This window comes from Centropristis striata, chromosome 16 (assembly GCF_030273125.1).
Source record: "Centropristis striata isolate RG_2023a ecotype Rhode Island chromosome 16, C.striata_1.0, whole genome shotgun sequence".
NCBI classification, from domain to species: Eukaryota; Metazoa; Chordata; class Actinopteri; order Perciformes; family Serranidae; genus Centropristis; species Centropristis striata.
This window is the reverse complement of record NC_081532.1, coordinates 3,128,846-3,148,450: the sequence shown is the minus strand read 5'-3', so window position 1 is coordinate 3,148,450 and position 19,605 is coordinate 3,128,846. Positions and strand designations below refer to the sequence as shown.

The 19,605-nt window shown below is 36.3% G+C and overlaps 1 protein-coding gene across 1 annotated transcript; it reads right to left on the bottom strand.

The window, feature by feature from the left end:
• Positions 1–404: 404 nt before the first annotated feature.
• LOC131988535 (thrombospondin-type laminin G domain and EAR repeat-containing protein-like) lies at positions 405–18,388 on the bottom strand. Its single transcript, XM_059353670.1, has 12 exons — positions 18,165–18,388; positions 16,576–16,895; positions 15,104–15,194; positions 14,366–14,522; positions 13,490–13,621; positions 11,976–12,046; positions 11,219–11,377; positions 10,302–10,503; positions 8,220–8,452; positions 3,235–3,413; positions 3,021–3,122; positions 405–1,052 (listed from the first exon to the last, which is right to left on the bottom strand). Exons 1-12 carry the CDS (start codon positions 18,315–18,317, stop codon positions 899–901), a joined length of 1,953 nt encoding a protein of 650 aa, XP_059209653.1. The 5' UTR covers positions 18,318–18,388; the 3' UTR covers positions 405–898.
• Between the last annotated feature and the right edge of the window lie 1,217 nt (positions 18,389–19,605).

The window sequence follows — 19,605 nt, the reverse complement described above, 5'->3', positions numbered from 1 at the left end:
ATCCCGTGGCTATTCCAACATACAAAGTGATTATGTACATTCACTGAGTGAATATTTAGAAAATAAAACATATATTTCTCGCTAGATATGTGATCAAAATCCATTTTTATGCAGAAACGAAGTCAAAATATTGATTTTTTTTTCACAAAAAATGAGAGAACGGTCCGCCATGTTTTTTGTTCTGACTGCCGGAACCTTGAAAGTCACGTGACTTGGAACAAACCAATAGGAACAAATATCCATGGAATAGCCACGGGAGATGACTGTCATTAACTTGCATTGTAGCGAAATCCGTGTCAGTTTCACGGAAATTTGAGTGATTCCGTGGCTATTCCACAGATTTTGAGTTAAGCGAAATCCGTGGCTATTTCACGGATTCCTGTGAGACCAGGTTCTTAAAAAACCAAAGTATTCTAGTTTACAGAAGGTCTACCTACCTATAGGCTACCTGGATTTATGAAATGTACTATATTTCTAAATATGCTATTGCTACACTTAATGGCAAAAATTGCACTGGTCTGTTGGACTTGAACAAAAATAAACACTATTTTTGTTGCTTAAGCTTATGTATTCAGTCATTATTCAATGGTATACTAAAAATCCATGTGAAAAAAAATTACTTCTCACTGTTCTCAGGTCAAATATTTATATGCGATTAAAATGTGATTCATTTTGATTAATTAATTACAAAGCCTCTAATTAATTAGATTATTTTTTTTAATCGAGTCCCGGCCCTAGTTATGACATTAACAGTTGCTACGTCCCTGGCTGTATGTAAATCGAGAACAGGCACAGTATTATAAAGGCACATTAAAGACTTAAACCCACTCACACGTTTAAAATATTACTGCAAACATTTTCACACACATAAACACAGCACACAAACAAAGCTATGTGCCTAGTAGGTTTTCAGCTTAAACACTTTGGAGAGAGGTGCTTTGGCACTGGAGTAGATCAGATATGATTCTCCTTTAGAGCTGAAAAACTCCCAGTCACTGCACCCGATGGTCGGGAGCCAATGAACAGGAACAAATCCTTCATATCCTCGCCACCTGAAAACAAACAGAGAAGAGGAATAGAATCAAATGCCCATTTGCATCTGTTCAACAAAGGCTCTAAAATTAGATAGTTCCTTATTATGTCTCACATGTCAAAAGCGCCTGTATGCTTTTGTTATATATAGATAATTATAATGCTGTGTAGATTGTTATATATTGATAATTATAATGTTGTGTACACTGCAAAAAAAAGAAAAGTTGGGTGAACTCAAAATTTCAAGGCAACAAACTTCGATAAAATTTTAAGTTGGACAATTAAACTAAATATTTTAAGTTTTGTTTTTGAGTCTGCTCAACTCTGAATTCAGATTTTTGTCAACTCAACTGTAAGTTGTACTAACTTATAATTTTACATTGTAATAACTTTTAATCCTTACTACTGCTAACTTCTGCAATGTGCTGAATTGGCACGATTGTAACGCCGCTATGAAATGTCAGCTAATGTTGCGACCACAATTTTGAGTTAGCATTGATACGCTAATGGCTACTCTTGTAGTTGTAACAAGCAGCGCCGCTAGCATCAGTTAGCCGCTAGCATCAGACAGCTGCTAGCTTTCGCTAATGAATTTCACCGCTTTCCCGCATTTCCCAACAAAGAAGTAAGAGTTATCAGAACTATTGTCCCTTGTTGTGAACCCCAACTTAAAGATATAAGTAACAACAACTCACCAACTTGTTTTTGAGCAGACAACTGGCTTCCTTTGTTGTGCTAACTTACATTATTGCCCTAAATGTCAATGATTTATATTTCCAAATACACAAAAACAAGCAAATAGAGAAAACATCATCAATTTAACAACACAAGCACAGCATTTAGAAAACACACTGCAAAGACGACAACACAACAGAAGTGTTTCCAGAGGACGCTTAAAAGTGATGCACACGTCTGGACACGTATGTGACATTATCAAGTTATTTCACGTTCATGATAATAATATTTTCATGTTATAACGTGATATATAGCGTTAGCCCTCTAGCCTGTATCAATCACATTGTGGTTAAACAAATCAAATAAATTAATTATACACGTTTTAGTTGGTTTCTCTCAACGGCACCGAGATGGTTTTGGTCTTGCTCGCCTGCTAACGTTAGCCTGGTATCGATCGCCGGCTAACGTTAGCATGCTATTGATCGGCCATTAATTTTAGCACACTATGATGTTTAACGTTATAACATGAAATTATTAGTATCTTGAAATAACTTGATAATATCACATGTGTGTCCAGACGTGTGCATCACTTTTAAGTGTCCTCTGGAAACATTTCTGTTGTGCTGTGGTCTTTGCAGCACGTTACTTAAAAAAGTAATTAATCTTAATCACGTTATTTCATGATGATGATATTTTCATGTTAGAACGTGATATACAGTGTTAGCCTGCTAGCCCATTTCAATCACATTGCAGTTAAACAAATCAAATGGCCGGCTAACGTTAGCATGCTATCAAACGCTGGCTAATGTTAACATGCTATCGATGGGCCGTTGACGTTAGCACGCTATGATGGTTATAACGGTATAACGTGAAATTATAATTATCTTGAAATAACTTGATAATATCACATGTGTGTCCAGACGTGTGCATCACTTTTAAGTGTCCTCTGGAAACACTTCTGTTGTGTTGTGGTCTTTGCAGCACGTTTTCTAAATGCTGTGATGTTTTCTTAATTTTTGCTTGTGTTTTGTGTATTTGCATGTGTTTTCTTAAGTTGCAGCGCTGTGAGCTCTCAGGGCCACCGTAGATTCTGAGACCAGATCTGCATAATTTTACCTGTGACCAAAAATAAAGGCCGGTATTGCAGTGTGTGTTTGCTTCAAATCTACCAACCAGAGTGATATTTTACACTTTCACGAGTCCGGTTCACAGGAGGGGAAATAAATCTACATTACAACAGGCCTAAGTTAGAGAAGTGCATCAGGACAGACAAAGTATTTCACACTGGGAGGTGTTGCTGACAGGTTGAGTACCTGTAGAGAATGCTGTTGAGAGAGTAGGATTCTCCGTTAAAGGAGTTCGCCACAACCAGAAAATATTCCTCCCCGAGGCTGAAGAACTCCCAGTCCACTGCACTGGAGAGACAGAAAGGTATGCAGCGATGACGAGCAGCAAACAGGTTATTACACAGGAAGTGTTCTTGTAATCTGTCTGTATGTGCTGAACGAGCACCTGGCGTCCTCGTACCTGTAGGTGACGATGTCCTGGAAGCGGACGAACAGCTGTCCGATCATGTCGAGTTCGTAGATGGTGGAGTTGATGGCGTACTGGCTCGGCCCGTTGCCATGGAGTCGGTGTCCGTTAGCAACCACTAGGAAGACTCTGCTGCCAATCTGAAACATTTCCCAGTCTGTGGCGCAGTACGTCTAGATTAACAATGAGAGAGAAAAAACATGCTGAAACCATTTTTTTTTTAAAACTCAAATAAAAGCTCTTCTTTGACTCTTGCTTGTTTGAACGTACAGAGAGAAAAGCTGAAACATAAACAGCTAAGAAAGTAATACATGTAAAAATGCCAAAATTATATACTGCCCTACAAAATCTAACTGCAGTAACTAAATTTTTGGTTGAAATTGAGTTTTAACTAAAAAATGAACTCCTTGATGTCTGTTTTATCTTGTGACAAAGTTTTAAGATTTAATTGTGCTTTATTTCAGAAAAATATTTATGTAAAAATTGCAGTAACTACAAAATCCAACTGAAAACCAACCAAATATAATCCCATGAAAAATTAACAACTGTAAATTTTAGAACACTTGACATCCTTCAAGTTGTATTATTACTATTTAAATCTCTTTCTTTTATTTGTAAACCTTATTATTATTGTATTGGTATCTGATTTGACTCCACCCAGGTTTTTGTTTGTTTGTTGTTGTTTTTTTAATTGCTTTTATTTTTCTACTATCATTCTGTTCTTTTGCGTTGATTTGAAGCATAAGTTAACATGCATCTTCTTTATTTTTGTATGCGAACGAAAGGAAAAACCCCCAATAAAGAGAAGCAGAAAAAAAAAAAATCCAACTTAAAACCAAAGCAGACCGTGATATATTTACACATTTAAACATAAAACAAAAGCAGTGTAGCCTTGTATTTCTTCATTGTGTTGAAGCCCAGTGAATGGTATATAGTATGGTTTTTCAAGCATGCTCAGTTATAATTTTATTTGTTGAGGAAATTATTATCTACATAGTGATTCAGTAAAAAAGTGAGATAAAATTATATTAAGACTAAAATATAACATTACTTTACAATATTAAGTCTAAAATACACAAATCTTTGAATAGAGTTGTTAAACACTTTCAAATACACTTATAACAAAATCAATTTAGAAATGTTTATTCACTGAAAACAAAATATAAAAGCTTGTTTGTTTGTACATTACTATTAGAACCTATTAGAAGTGCAGTAACTACATCTTTGGGGTTAACGTTCAAATAAATCGCCATGATTTTTGAGCATAAAAAAATTCCTCATCAGATTCTTACTGAAAAATCAGGAAAGAAAGTTCTATAGAATTTGGCAACCATTTATTGATTATTTTAACCAGAACACATAGTCTGAGGGCAAGTTATATAAGTGCTCTTAATAAAAGGAAAGAACTTTTATTTTTCTATTTTTTTTATTCCTCTGCTTATTTTTTTTTTATTTTTTTTTACTTTTAAAGAGTGGATACATGTTTGGGTATAATCTTTTTTAATTTTTATTTTATCTCCTACATCTCTCTACTTTTCATTTTGAGATACATACGTCAATACAACTTAAATTACCTTTTTATGTAAACGTGTACTTGTAAATGTGTCTGTAGTGACTGATATGTTTTATGTTCAAAATGAGGAAAATCAATTAAAAGAGTTGGAAAAAAAATACAACATCAATACATGTTTATTTGTGCCTAATAATGTTTGTAGTTTGATATTCTGTGCAAATTTGACTATTTTAAGCAATAGCAACAAGCTACGACACTGGTTGCCAGAACTTTACCGTAATAAGTACGGTAGAACTTTTTAAAATATTACGGTAAAAAGGTATTGGCACCGTTGATTTCACGTTTAAGATTGCCATTTTATTCCATTTCTTGCTGTATAAATAAAAGGTTTTTCCATCAAAGGAAACTCTGTTTTGCCATATAATTGACAAGAAAATACTTTATAAATGCTGCATAAATTAAAGGAACAGACTTTTACTATCATTCTTTAAATAAGAGGGTGTAAATGTAAGGAAATAAACAGTTTTATACACTGGCGAATTAATTGTGTTATACAGTAAAATTAACCCTTTTTTTTTTTTCAAAAACTACTTCCTGTTCAAAGACAATGCTTGTTTTTGTACTTATCAGATCCTACTGATCCAAAATATCTAGGAGAAACTAACAACACATACCAAACAAAAGCTTGGGTCTCAGGAGCTTAATATAATTTTATCTGACTTTTTTACTTAATCACTATTTAGATAATAATTTCCCTATCAAGTATAAAGTATAAAGTGTTACAACATCAATACATGTAGAAATAAGTGTCACTTAGCTACCTATAACCCATTTGGCTGGCCAGTTAAAACACTTTAAAGCAGTTTTTCTCAGTTTTACCCCTTTGCGTAATTACTGCAGTTAGACTTTGTAGGTGCTGTATACATTTCTGGATGATTTTACATGATTAATTCCCAGCTGCCCCAAGGTGTTTAGATCCTCACATCCAGCTGTGGAGTTCCCCTAAATCATCTCCTTATGGTTTCTCATGTGACTATCAACGTGTCAACACCGTCTCCTCAAATGTGGCTGGATTCAAATATATGATTCACTATCAGCGACATGTCAAAGCGCTGCTGCTGCTCAAGCAAATCACGGCAAACCGCACACTATTTCTGTCTTAAACGCACGGCCACGCCTATTCTTTCACACCGTCTCTCTGTCATTAAAGCTTTTATCTCCTGTGTTCTCTTCCCTCTGTGCTCACAGACAAGATGGTTTTTCATACTCAAAGATACGGATCTCATCAGAGGAAATCAAAGCCCAGCTGGAGAGAGATAAACGACGCTATGGAAATAGTGCAGCAGAATGCAGCTTTAAAGAAGTGCTATTAAGTCTAATGTAGACCCAGGCACAAGTTTACACCTGTCAGGTTTACTCTGTATTGTGGCTCAGCACCAAACAGATGTTTTAACACTTTCATGTTGTTTTAAACTGCTGGAGCACATTTTGAGTCATTATATCTTATTGAGAAATGCGTTGAACTTTGATTAGCCATGAAATTAAGTAAGTATGATCCTGCAGGGTATGTTTACCACCTTTGTTGCCCACCCACTTGCTCTAAATGCATAAATACAAATGCTAAAAATGCTTCAATGCATAAACAACGTGCATATAAACATATTAAGTCTGGTTTGTTGTCATTTCAATAATTTACTGTCACTTTTTATATTAAGTTCATGCAGTCAAAGGCAATAATCAGTCTGTTTTTTATGAGAACACACATCCCAATAAGTAAACAAATGTTAAATATCATTAATATTAAATGTTTTTACAGAAAGATAGAAATCTCACTGCTGCAAAAATTTTTGTCATGCCAAAATGCACAGAAATAGAGAGATGTATTCTCATAAAAAGCTTATGCTTGTTATATTATTGTTAAATTTAGGAACATAAGCTGATAAAGTGATGTTGAGCATGCAGAGCTGGCCCAAACCAGGTAGTTAAATTTCTCTGGTGAGTTTTAGTTTGCACATAAAAAAAGGTCTAATGTACACCCAGGCACAAGTTTATAACTGTCAGATTTACTCTGTATTGTGGCTCAGTACCAAACAGATGTTTTTAACACTTTCATGTTATTTTAAACTGGTGGAGCGCATTTTGAGTCATTATATCTTATTGAGAAATTTGTTGAACTCTCAATACACATACAATAAAAAAGTATGATTGTTTTACTGTCTACAAATTGTCATTTAGTGATGAAGATAGTGATGGTAAAATAATACATTTTAATCTAACTAAACAACATTATGTCAGTACGATTTTTCACTATTTCTAAGATTTTTTTTTAAAGTAATGTAATGTTAAATATTAAGAATATCCCATACTAACATATTGACATATGTTGGTATAATAACAATAATAATATTAATGTTTTTTTATTGTATTTAACCTTGATTTATAAAGGTAATCTCATTGAAATTAACAGCTGTGGAATCTTCTAGCACAGTGACAACAGCTGGGGACAGACTGGAATTTCTGGCCTCAAACAGAAAGCATTTTTGGCAAAACCATAATACCTATCATTGATCCGACTTCACTTTGAGCGTCCTGAGTTCTTCCCGAACAGCTACATATGTTTTTTGTGAAGAAAAATGAAGAAATAGCTTTGTAAGAGCGATCTGAAAAACTGTTAAATGTGCTTTTCTACAGAAATCTTCCTGCGTTTTTAATATGGGAGCCAATGAGGCTGTTGGTGGTGTTGGTGGCGCATCTGTGCGTCCTACGCCCAAACTATAACTCTGACAGCTTTACCAGAGGATTGTGAGGGAGAAGACTAATTTTCCTACGTTTCTATGTATAAATTATTTCTGTAGAGTGGAATTTGCGGCCTGGAGCGCAGTTTAAAAATTTATTTTTTGACAATTTTTTCTCTCCCTCTACACTCTGGCGATGATGTCACACACTGTGACACGAACATTCCGTGCAATACACACCCATTATAATCTCAGAATTTCTCCAAAAATGATCATTGTCATTGAACAGGGATTGATAAAAAACTATATGACCTATCGAAACGTGGATTAATACACCGATACACAAGACTTGTGTCTACTGTTTAAAGTTTAAATGGAGTCTCTAGGTGAAATTATGCCGGAGAAGTAGACGTTTAAAAATCTCCAATTATTGTTCTTTTTCGCTCATTTTTTTTCTTTGCTCCTCGGTGCGATTGCCCCGTGGCCCTAATAATAATTATATTAGTAATGATATAACAGTGCATGATAAGTTATTTGGAATTTTTTTTTCTTTCTGTTTTACAAAGACATTTATTGTTGCTATTAATGGCCCAAGGCAATAAACATGCAATTACATTTTTATTTTCAGTTTTTCTTTTTAGTTAGGACAGTGAAGGGTTAAAAAGTCTCATCAGGAATTTTCAAAGACAGTTCTACATTTCTTTTTTTTCCATTTTATTTTCACCACATACCTTAATAGTCTGAAACACGTGGAAGCTCCCGTTGACCCAAACGTAGATGACAGAGTCTACGGAGGTGGTGACTCCATTAAAGGCGTTGGCCACCACCAGGAAGTGGTACGGTCCCACCGTGAAGAACTCCCAGTCGTAGGCTCCCGCCGTCGGCAGCATCTGGTGAACCTCAAAAGACTTTGTGGGCTTGTTCCATTTGTAAATCACACTGTCTATCGTGTGATTATTATCACCTGAAATCAAACCACAAAGAGAGAAAACAAAACAGAGTTGAGGAGCAGTTTGTGAATGACATGGCAGGATTTATGGAAGTTAACAGGTGATATATTAGGGCTGGGCGATATATCGATAAAGAAGATATATCGATAAGACAAGTTTTAAAGTGATATGGAATTAGACCATATATCGATATATTTCAATTATATTGTTCTTTATCCCTCTGGATTCTCCAAAAGCACCAAAGCATGGCTTCTTCATCATATCCAGACGTAAAAACAAAGCAGACCACAAAAAGACAAAATGACCAAAAAAAGACAAAAAATGACCAAAAAAAGACACAAAATAGCTAAGAAAAAGACAAAACAACACACACAAAATGACCAAAAAAGACACAAAAAAGACACACAATTACCAAAAAAAAGACACAAGAAGACACAAGTGACCAAAAAAGACACAAAATGACTTACAAAGACATGAAAAGGATTCAAAAATGGACAAAATATAGTTTTATATAAATGCTGCCCTTACTAGGGTTTGGCATATTTAGTTCTTTTGTAATGTTTGTTATTTTAATTCATACATGCGCGCAGATGGCACTAGAGACAGGGGCGGATGTCCCCCCCAGATTCAAAGTGATCCCGAAGAAAGCGATCGGTAAGAACGTGTTAGACCCGCCTTCAAAATAAATCAAACATATGTAGCTTTCAAAATAAGAGCACATGGATGTGTTAGCAGAGTCCACCACAGAATTTACAAGAAGACTGTCAAAATATGACGCCTTAAATAAAACATAGAAGAACCCTTATTCTTCTTTACAATAATTCATTAAAATGATTCAGAATAGTGGCATTAGAATGTGCGAGAGACACCAAATTTAGGCTTTTAGGGCAAAAATGTTCTCTGGGGAAGCATGCCCGGAAAATCCTGACAGACAAGGAATTGCCCAGCAGTATGTTCACGGTAATGAAAGAGGAGAGATGTTTTTGGGTCCTTCATTGAGTCAGCTTCAAGTCAGTAAATTTGTTTGGCTGCACTGGGAATTTCATGCACAAACTTCCATTTATTTATGTTAATATGTTGGTTGTTGTTGACACTACAGTTTATTTACATTTTTTTTTTTTTTTAAATAAAACATATTTGGGTTAAGGCATGGAGTGGAAAAAGTTGCTGACAGCTTTGTCCCCCCCAGTTCAAAAATCCCATCTGCACCCCTGATTTCATAAGTTATTTTTATTTAAGATATTTTTTTTATTTAAATGTGCACTGTCGTGGCAATTTTAACAACTGCACTAAGTTAATGGGTGAGCTGGCCAAACACAAAGCACTCAATACTCTTTATTAGCACATTCGTGTTCCATACACCGCACAATTCCGAATGGCTATTTTACAATACAACAAAGCCCCGTACACCGCTCGACTTATGACTGTTGCACTTTTCAGCATTGGCTTTTCAGCAAGACTCAATGCGGTCCTATCTTCCTGCCCTATACATCACATCAGTGCAGAGCCCACTGGTCTACATGTTCCCCTCTCTCATGGTGTTATCAGAGTTAAGTTCACAGAGTGAGTTCCCACAATGCCTTGCGTCTTGAATATCAAGTAGGTCGCCGCCTACTTCATGTCCCACCATGCAGGAAACACCAAATTTCCTTCACAGCACTTTATGGAGCTTTGATTTTTTTAAAAAGGTCCTCCTGTTGTTATACAGTATTTATGTTCACTTAAATAAACAGTGACATGTCTTATTTGCGATAAAAAAAAATATTGCGATATTTATCGTATATCGATATTCAGTCTAAATTTATTGGAATAAGACTTTTGGTCCATATCGCCCAGCCCTAGAAGGATATTTAGTGTTTTTACCTTGTCTGTGATTGGCCACAGCCAGATAGGTCTGTCTGTTGATGGTGAAGGCCTCCCAGTCCCGAGCGCAGTGTGTCTGCACCGTCTGAAACCGCACGAACCGTTTCCTTCTTTTGCTCCATTTGTAAATCACAGAAACGTCCATCTCAGATTCTTTGCGCTTGTCTGAGCCTCCTCCAGAGTTAGACACCACCAGGAATATCTAGACCAGAGGAAACAGCAGGAACATCAGCCAACTGACCCAACTGACAAAAAAATGAGAAATAAATAACCAGAATTAAGCAAATACATACTTGAAACAAGTAAAATTATCCGCCAGTGCAGTTAGTACATTTTTCTTTGTAAGAATTCTTTAAATAAGTAAAAATATCTAGGCACTGGGAAAAAAAAGAATCAATGATGTATTAAAATAAGTCCAAAAATACTTATTTTGAGCAATCGTGGCTTGAAAAGCTCAACTGTAACATTAAAATAAGCCAGTAATACTTGAAACGAGCACATTTTTTTCTCATTTCAGTATCTGTGGGTAGATACTGGTGGTAGAAAATACTTTTGAAATATCATTTAAACTACATGCAACTAAAACTCTCAATTGGAGCCAATATTTTAGGTAAAAACTCACCATATTCAACAGCTGAATAGATTGAAAAGCATGAAAAAGCTCACAATGTCAATCCTAAAAACAAGCCTTTACACAAGACTGAAATCCCTGTGAAGAGGTTATTCACTCATTTTTTATTACAAAAAGACACATGTTCTTAAAATAAGCACATAAAGCTATGGTCAGTAGGTAAATTATCCTCAAACCAAGATAATTAAGAAACTATTGCTGGATATAAGAAGAAAATACTTGGTAAACTTAATGTTTTTTGCAGTTGATTCTGATTACATAACCCGTCTGATCCTGTTGGTCGTACCTTCTTGCCCATACTGAAGTGTCTCCAAGCCAGAGCTCCGTGTGTGCTGATATTCTGGTAGAGATGGAAACCAGTTTGACTCCAGAGATACACAGCAGAGCCGGAGGACGACCTGTGAGCCATAGCAGCCATCAGACCCACGCCAGGAACCTTAAACACCTGAAGATCAGAGTAAAAAACTTTAATTACATTGTACACTGCAAAAAAGGTGTTTAGTCTAAAAACCATATAAAACAGTAAATCTGAGGGAGATTATCTTGCTGCATGGACAGATAATTTCACTTGACACAATTTCTTAAATTAAGATTATTAAATCTAGAAATAAGCATGTTGAACACTGTTTTCTTTAGTGCCTTTATTTTCCTAAAGTGTAGGTAGTTTACTTTTATCTCACATATAAACAGTATAAAAAACATAGATGATAACACATAAAAGTAAATGTTTGGGTGCAGCAGAAAGCTGTAAAGGCTGATATGAAAAACATACCAAAAAAACATTTGAATAAGAAAAATCCAAGACAAAAAAATCAAAACAATACAGAAATAATCAAAATCATAAAAAGAAATACAAAACAATCAAATACATATGTTTAAATATATTACAAAACAAATACAAAATAATCAAATGCATATATTTAAATCTATTACAAAGTATACGTGGGGTTAACATTAACTAGCAATACGTACAGTGATGATCCTAGTAATCTGACACAAGATATATCTCTAAATATTAATATTTTATAAAAGTGAAAGAATACCTCTACATCATGTGTCTCTGAGCTGGTGGAGAGGACCTGATGCTCCAACACGTAGTCCAGTCGTTTATGATCTAAGTAGAAAAACATCCACTTAGGTTTGCATGCTTTGCGTCTAAATTGCACATAGGAGTGAATGAGCGTGTGATTGTCTCTCGCCCAGTGTCAGCTGGGATTGGCTCCAGGACAAGGATAATGAACGAATGAATGAATGTTGGAAGCGGGATCACTAAGAACGGGACATCCGGGCAAATTGGGATATTTTATGTCGCGCTGACGTCTAACACACACCTCCCACTTGGTCTGACAGTCATCCAATCAATGTTCACTGCAGCCGCTGTTGCTAACTGTGCAATTGTATTGTAAACAAACCGGCATGCTAACTATACACGTGGTGTCCGCCGCTGATCATAAACAAACCGCCGTCGTTAACTGTGCACAGAGTGTCTGGTGCAAACAAACGGAGGTCGCTAAGTGAACACATGCTGCTGCAGCACATACATACTGTACGGCGGGGTCATCCCTATGTTCCTTAAATTTGCACAGCAGCTACTTTCTGCTTACTTTGCAGTTAATTTTTGGGATTTTTAAATAGGGTTAGTGTCTGTTAGGGTTAGAGTTAGGGTTAGGCCTATTTGCCATGGAATTTGGCAGTAATGGTGGAAAAAGTAACAGACCGGGGAACATAGGACCCTTTTTGGGAAAAGCGGGGAAAAGGGTCCTAAGTTCCCCGGTCCAATACAAAGAGGGGAACATAGACACGCTCCCCTATGGCTACCAAGCTAACTGTTAGCCTGTTAGCACTGTGCTACTGCGCATCACTGCTGCTGCTCTGACTATCGTCTCCTCCCAACTCATTCCGCGACACATGACTGCACTATGAAAGTGCACGAATATCACGTCTTTGCGGGATCACTTTAAATGCCATTAGGCAAAAAGCTGGCACGGATCTTTCCGGCAATACAGCGGGACATTTGCGGGACGGCACAATGAAAGGAGCTTATGAGTTTGTCAAAGCCAAAGCCACCAGACTGCACTGGCAAAAAAATATATTTTACCAGAACATGCAAGTTGTTGGTCTACTGCTGCCTCAGTCAGTTGTTTGTGCGACTCTGCAACTTTTGTAAATCTGAACTAATCCTTTAAAACTCACACAATAACACAAACAAACTAATCGATTGATTAGGTTTGTAACTCCTGTGACCTGCAGAGGGAAAATTATAGTTTTTGTCACTGGATTCTGGTGGCATTCACAAGAGCAAAGATAATAGTTTCAGTTCCCCGATGAAAACATAAACAGGGCTGTCTGTCTGCAAGGTAAAGCTGTGAAAATATTCTGAATATAGCTCCTGCTTCCTGCTTCTCTAAACAGTGAAGTTTGGACCATTTCCTCCATTCTGGTGTAACACTGACTCTGCATATAACCTCATGCAACCCCACTTCAGATAGTCTAAACTATCCCTTTAAGCTCAGTAAAACTGAGCTTTTGAGCAGACGGTTGGATGTTTGATTCTCACCCTCCAGTACAGTGATCCACACCGTCCCGTCACACAGGTAGAGGCCTTTCTTCAGAGGGTTGAACCACATCTGGCCCTGCAGCGGCTCTGAGCACCGACGCTCCAACCCCACAGACACTCGCTCCTCTGTCTCTGACACAGGACACAGGAACAAGCAGACAATCAGAGAGGCAAAGGAGCAGGAAAACATGTATACAGTCATGGAAAAAATTATAGCTGTTTTCTTGCTAATAACCAAAATCATTATCAAGAAAACCATGTTAAATGTCTAGATATCAGCTCTTAAATTAAACTCTTTTGAGCCATGTTTGTTGTTATCTTTATATTTGTACCTTTAGTTGTACCAGACATTAACCCTTTAGAGTTTGGGGCTATTTTGTTGGTTTTTGACTCTTTTTCATTCTGCCTGTATTTATCACATAAAAAATGTTTACCATGCCATGTTGGTATCATTTTTTTCAGCAAAACCTCACCATATATATATATATATATATAAATCACAAAAAACATTGAACACAAAATGTTGCATTAAAAATGCTGAATGCACACTGCAAAATTTGAAAAACCTCAGCAAAAACTTCAGTAAAATCATGTTACACTTCTGTCAACTTCTGGAAAAGCTGACAGCAGAGCTCCATGCTGCTTCGTTTTTACGTTGTGAGGTCATGAAGAAGTCTTGAAATTCTCATCAGCTATTTTTGTTGTTATCATTATATTTGTCCAAACAAATGTTTGTATTTTGTATTTTTTGTAAATTGTACCAGGAATTAAAATGAACAAGAAATTGAAGAAAAGGGTGGTCTAATCATTTTTTCCATGACTGTATATCATGTATTTTATCATCCTATTTCAAATGTCTTATAAAATGCAAGTTACCGTAGGAAGTGACGAGGTTGTCCCGCCCCCTCCCCGTGACGGGCAGGTCTAAGAGAAGTGGTGGAACTGACAGAACTGCTAGTTTTGGGTCTGAAGAGGGGCAGATATAATGGGTGGCATCTGAACCCGGCACCAGAACCAGCTGCCGCAGCAGACCCTGTTCATGGGGCAGCAGATATGAGAGAAAAGATTAAATTAATGATAGTTTAGTGTCTTATTATGGGCTGAAATATGTGCCACCAGAAACTGAATTTGAATTATTTATATTTGAATTGCTTAACTTGATAAATTGCATTGAAAAACTGAGCGCAGAAAACGGAGGTGCTGATTGGCTGAAGAGGCACTCTGTGTATCTGTGCTCGATTGCTCTTCCTCAACTACCCGGAAGTTCGTTGCAGAAAATTGAAATTTAATTTTGCGAACTGAATTTGAATTGTGAGAACTGAATGTTCAGTTCCAAACTAATAAATTCAATTTCAAATTACAATTCAGATTCAGTTTTTCAATGCAATGATTCAAATTGAACAATACAAATTCAAATCATGTGATTCAAATTCAGTTGAGGCAGAGCAATGGAGCGCAGATACACAGAGCGCCTCTTCGGCCAATCAGCACCCCCGTTTTCTGCGCTCAGTTTTTCAATGCAATTATTCAAGTTAAGCAATTCAAATTCAAATATAAATAATTCAAATTCAGCTTATTCTTTTAAAGTTAGTGATGAGGGAACAGAAGTCTTACTGAATATAATCCTTTCCATCTCCCCCGACTGCCGATGTGGAATCTGGACCCCTGAATGTTGAGATCTGAGGGGAACGGCCTCGAAGGAACACTGAAATAAAAAGACATAAATAAAATGTACATAGCTATTTGTACACCAATAGGAATTGCACTCTAATTTTGTTGTATTATAAACAATGACAATAAAGGCTATTATATTCTATTGTAATTATTTCTAAAAGCTGAAGTAAGTTGTTTTTCTTCTATAAATGAACTTAAAGTCACTGAAATCAAAGTATACTGTATAAATCTGAAAAATGTGAAAGTGTCTACTACGGTGATATACAATTTCTATTTTTACGCCCTATTTCTAATGTATTTTGACAGTGTTTTACTGTAGTTTCTACAAACATATTTTACAGTGTAGTCTCAACCACTCTCCTGTTTATAGCTATAGTAAGATAATACATTTTTTAATTAACTAAACAACATTATGTCAGTATGATTTTTCACTATTTCTGAGATATTTTTTTTAAAGTAAAGTAATGTAAGTAATGTAAAATGTTAAATATTTAGAATATCCCATGCTAACATATTGACAATATTTTTTTTTAATTTAACCTTTATTTATACAGGTAATCTCTTTGAGACCCAGCGTCTCATTCTCAAGATAATAATATAATAATAATAATAATAATAATAATAATAATAATAATAATAATAATAATAATAATAATAATATAAGTAGTATTATAACAGTGCATGATTAGTAATTTTTTTTTCTGTTTTATAAATACATTGAGTGTTGAAATAAATGCCCTAAGGCAATAAACATGCAATTACAAATGTATTTTATTATTTTTCAGTTTTTCTTCTTAGTTAGGACAGTAAAGGGTGAGTTTTCTACTGTAAATTTAAATGCAAATATCAGGAAAAACTGCAATTTAGACTGAATAATCCCGTTATTTTTAGGGCAATTGTGTCATTGGAATGGTATTTCTCCGTTCATTTTACACGACAATTTTATACTTGTACAGAACAACTAAATGTTACAGTTTATGACAATAAAAGTTAAATTTTTGTGCTATTCTTTGATTTACGGGAATTAAAAGTGTCCACTACGGTGATATACGTTTAGTTTTACGCCCTATTTCTAATGTATTTTGACAATGTTTTACTGTAGTTTCTACAAACATTTTTTACAGTGTAGTCTCAACCACTCTCCTGTTTATAGACAGGAATATTATTATATAGGCTCCGTACGGGAGCTGATATTCCTCCCTTCTGTGCGCCAGAGGGAGTTTCCACCAAAACACCATCTATCACAGACTGTCAGGCCACTATGTTATGGCTGCAGGCTGGAGCAGATCTGGAGCAGTGCCATTGTCTTGTGGTGAAGGATCTACTATCCCTGCAGGGACTTCAGAGGCAACAGGAAGAGGAGACCCACCCAGAGAGCACAAAACAAGCAAGAAAAGAGAAAAGACTCCTACATTTCCAGAGGAGAGCTGCAGTCCACGGTGAGCCTGGCGTGGTGACTCCCCACCACTAGAACCAGTGTGTGCCACTGGTTATCAGCCAGTCTGGAGCCCCGAAACATCCAGTGCTCCACGACCCCGCCGGGACCTCTGAACAGGAAATGGAGACGTTTTCTGGAGAACCTCAGCCCCAGGATGACCCGGCCACGCTCCTTCTCCCTCTCTCCGTCTTCTTTAATCTCTTCCAAAATGTCTCCTTTGTTGCTCTTCTCTTCCTCTACGTCTCTTTTCTCTGCAGTTTTTGGCTCCATCAAGGAGAAGATGTATTCATTTCTCTGAAAGGGTTAGAAATGGAAAAAACAACTTAGACACTTGGCAGGTTGCACAGCTTCATAGTACTGTAGCTGCAACATTTCAAAATATACAGTCGCTATGAACTTTATGTGTTTTTATGCACCTTATTTGTCTCATGGCACCTTTATTCTTTATCTATCTATCTATCTATCTATCTATCTATCTATCTATCTATCTATCTATCTATCTATCTATCTATCTATCTATCTATCTATCTATCTATCTATCTATCTATCTATCCATCCATCCACCCATCCATCCATCCATCTATCTGATCTGCAGATTAATCGATAATGATAATGATAATGTTTTAGCGTGCGTGTGCACGGAAAACGTGCCCCATACGTTGGAGGTGTGGGATGTTACAGTCCTGGTTTACAGAACTGTTTAAAAACGCCCTGAAACAGACAGAAACAGAGAGAACTCAGGGCTTTATTGGAGTCGGGACTCCTCTTTTTTGTTCTCCCCGCTGTACCTAGGCAGTCTAATTTGATGTCTGATAACAAAGGAAACGCATCTACGTGCTCTTTGATTCATTTTCTCACTCAAGAGAGGTAGTAATTCCACTACATGTCGCAGAACTTTTTACGTAGCATTCAAACTCTGTTGGTTAGCCGCTACATAAGTACCTGTATGGGAACAGAGGCCTAGGGCAGGGGTCGGCAACCCTTACTAACAGAAGAACCATTGTTGGCCAAAATAAGAGAAAAACAGTTGGAATGGAGCCACAAGCCTTATTTTGAGCCTTAGAATGAAGATAAAACAGCCTAAGTCTACTACTAGGTCTAAATTAGTCTACCAACATTAATATCAGGTCATAATTTATTCATATGATTTTGTCAGAATGCGGCAAGTGTAAATCCGAGGCTGGAAACCGAAGAAATATCTCTTCAGGAGATTTGTAATCAAAAGCTTGCCTAGTGAGGGAAATTCATAACAAGGCTCAAAGTTAGAAAATGTAGCGGTTACAGCGCCGGGCTGTAGACTTTTATAAGCTATGAAGCACATTGTAGTTGACTAAAATGTTTTGAAACATTTTTACTGGCGTATATCAGCTACACATTTTTACAATTGAGGAAACAAATTGCTTTGGGCCTACACCAATGATAAATTACATTTAAAATGTAAAGAAATAAACATTTTGTATAATTTTAGCCAAAACTGCTTTCCAAAAAGTACTCAATGGAAACAGGCCTGTTACTGGATCCTTTCACCTGATCGTCTCCTGACTCTGTATCCAGGAAGCTCACCTTGGGGGCAACGCTGGTGACTTTTAGAGTCACAACGATGGAGAACTGTGTCGGGAAGAGATCACAGTCGACCAGCAGCTGGGAGGACGGGAAGCTCATGGAGGTGTGAGGGTTGGAGAAGGTGACGCCCCTCACCCCTCCAGCCTGCTTCATGTGGACCCCCGGGACCAGTCTGGAGGGGTCCCTCTCCAGGACGAAGGACAGGAGATCCAGAGGGAGCAGGTCTGCACACAACAAGCACAGTAACAGTCTTTTTATGGAGAGACTACGACACTATAACCCAAATGTTTCTAACATTATGGTCTGGACCCCCTGAAGAGGTCACAAAATAAACCTGCAGGGCCCTGAGAGGGTTAATGGGAGAGCAAAGATCATCTGCTTCCAAAATTAAGTTCATTTTTCAGACTTTTCTGCAGGTTTCTAAAAAATATCCAAAAATGAAGTCATCTTTAAGTCCTGTATATTTATTCATGTTTCATCCATATTTACGTACTTTGAAGGGAATTTTCACATTTTTTTACATTTATCTGACGACTTTAGTTACTTTACAAACCAAGATTTATTTGCCTACAAAACATATGAAAAGGTATAAAATGTGTTTAATTATTAATTAAACACGTAGTTGTATATACAAGTTCAGCTTAAATGGTAAGAAGAAAATACATTTTGATGATTTTAATGATTTTATTTTCTCCATGCAAAATATTTTAAATAACAATAATTATGAAGGTTTTACTTTGGGCTACAATTTTTCAGAATTTTTCTGAACCAAACAATCAGTCAATTATTCTAAAAAATAATCAGCAGATGAATCCATAACAAAAATAATTATTTGGTAGTTGCAGACCTGCAACAACAACAAGCTGCTTCCACATGAATGCATCAGTAATAATAATGTAATTACATCACATATAGTATTATTATATCAGTCACAGGGGAAGAATACTATAATGTGTAATACTTGATGTACATCTTTCTGATTCCACTTGCATATTTCTGCTTAAATAAGAGACTTTGGTAACACTTTAGATTAGGGAACACATATTCAACATTAATTAGTTGCTTATTAGCATACAAATAAGTAACACATTGACTATTAATTAGTCATTATTAAGTAGTTATTAATGCCTTATTCTGCATGGCCTTATTATACAACCAGTGAGTCCACGAAAGCACCAGAGCACGACTTCTTCATGACATAAAGTTTTGGCTTTTCCATAAGTTTCCATGTCCAATTTAATGCGACAACTCTTTTTCAGCAAAGGTAAAAAAAAACACCTTGACCAAGTGAAGTTACATGATTTTACATTTTTCAAATTTTGCAGTGTGCATTCAGTATTTTTAATGCAATATTTTGTGTTTAATGTGATTTTTGTGTTTTTTTAATGTGTTTTTTGTGTGTTTTATTTTTTTGCGTGTGTTTTTTGTAAATTTGTGTGTG

Bases quoted from the DNA above. Each gene is read 5' to 3' on its own strand.
- LOC131988535 (XM_059353670.1), bottom strand. From the start codon at position 18,317: ATGAAGCAGGCTGGAGGGGTGAGGGGCGTCACCTTCTCCAACCCTCAC. The intron at 16,896-18,164 runs GTGAGCTTCCTG...TAACCCTTTCAG, and splicing joins TCACCAGCGTTGCCCCCAAG to AGAAATGAATACATCTTCTC. The intron at 8,453-10,301 runs GTAAAAACACTA...GTTTGATTTCAG, and splicing joins TGTGGCCAATCACAGACAAG to GTGATAATAATCACACGATA.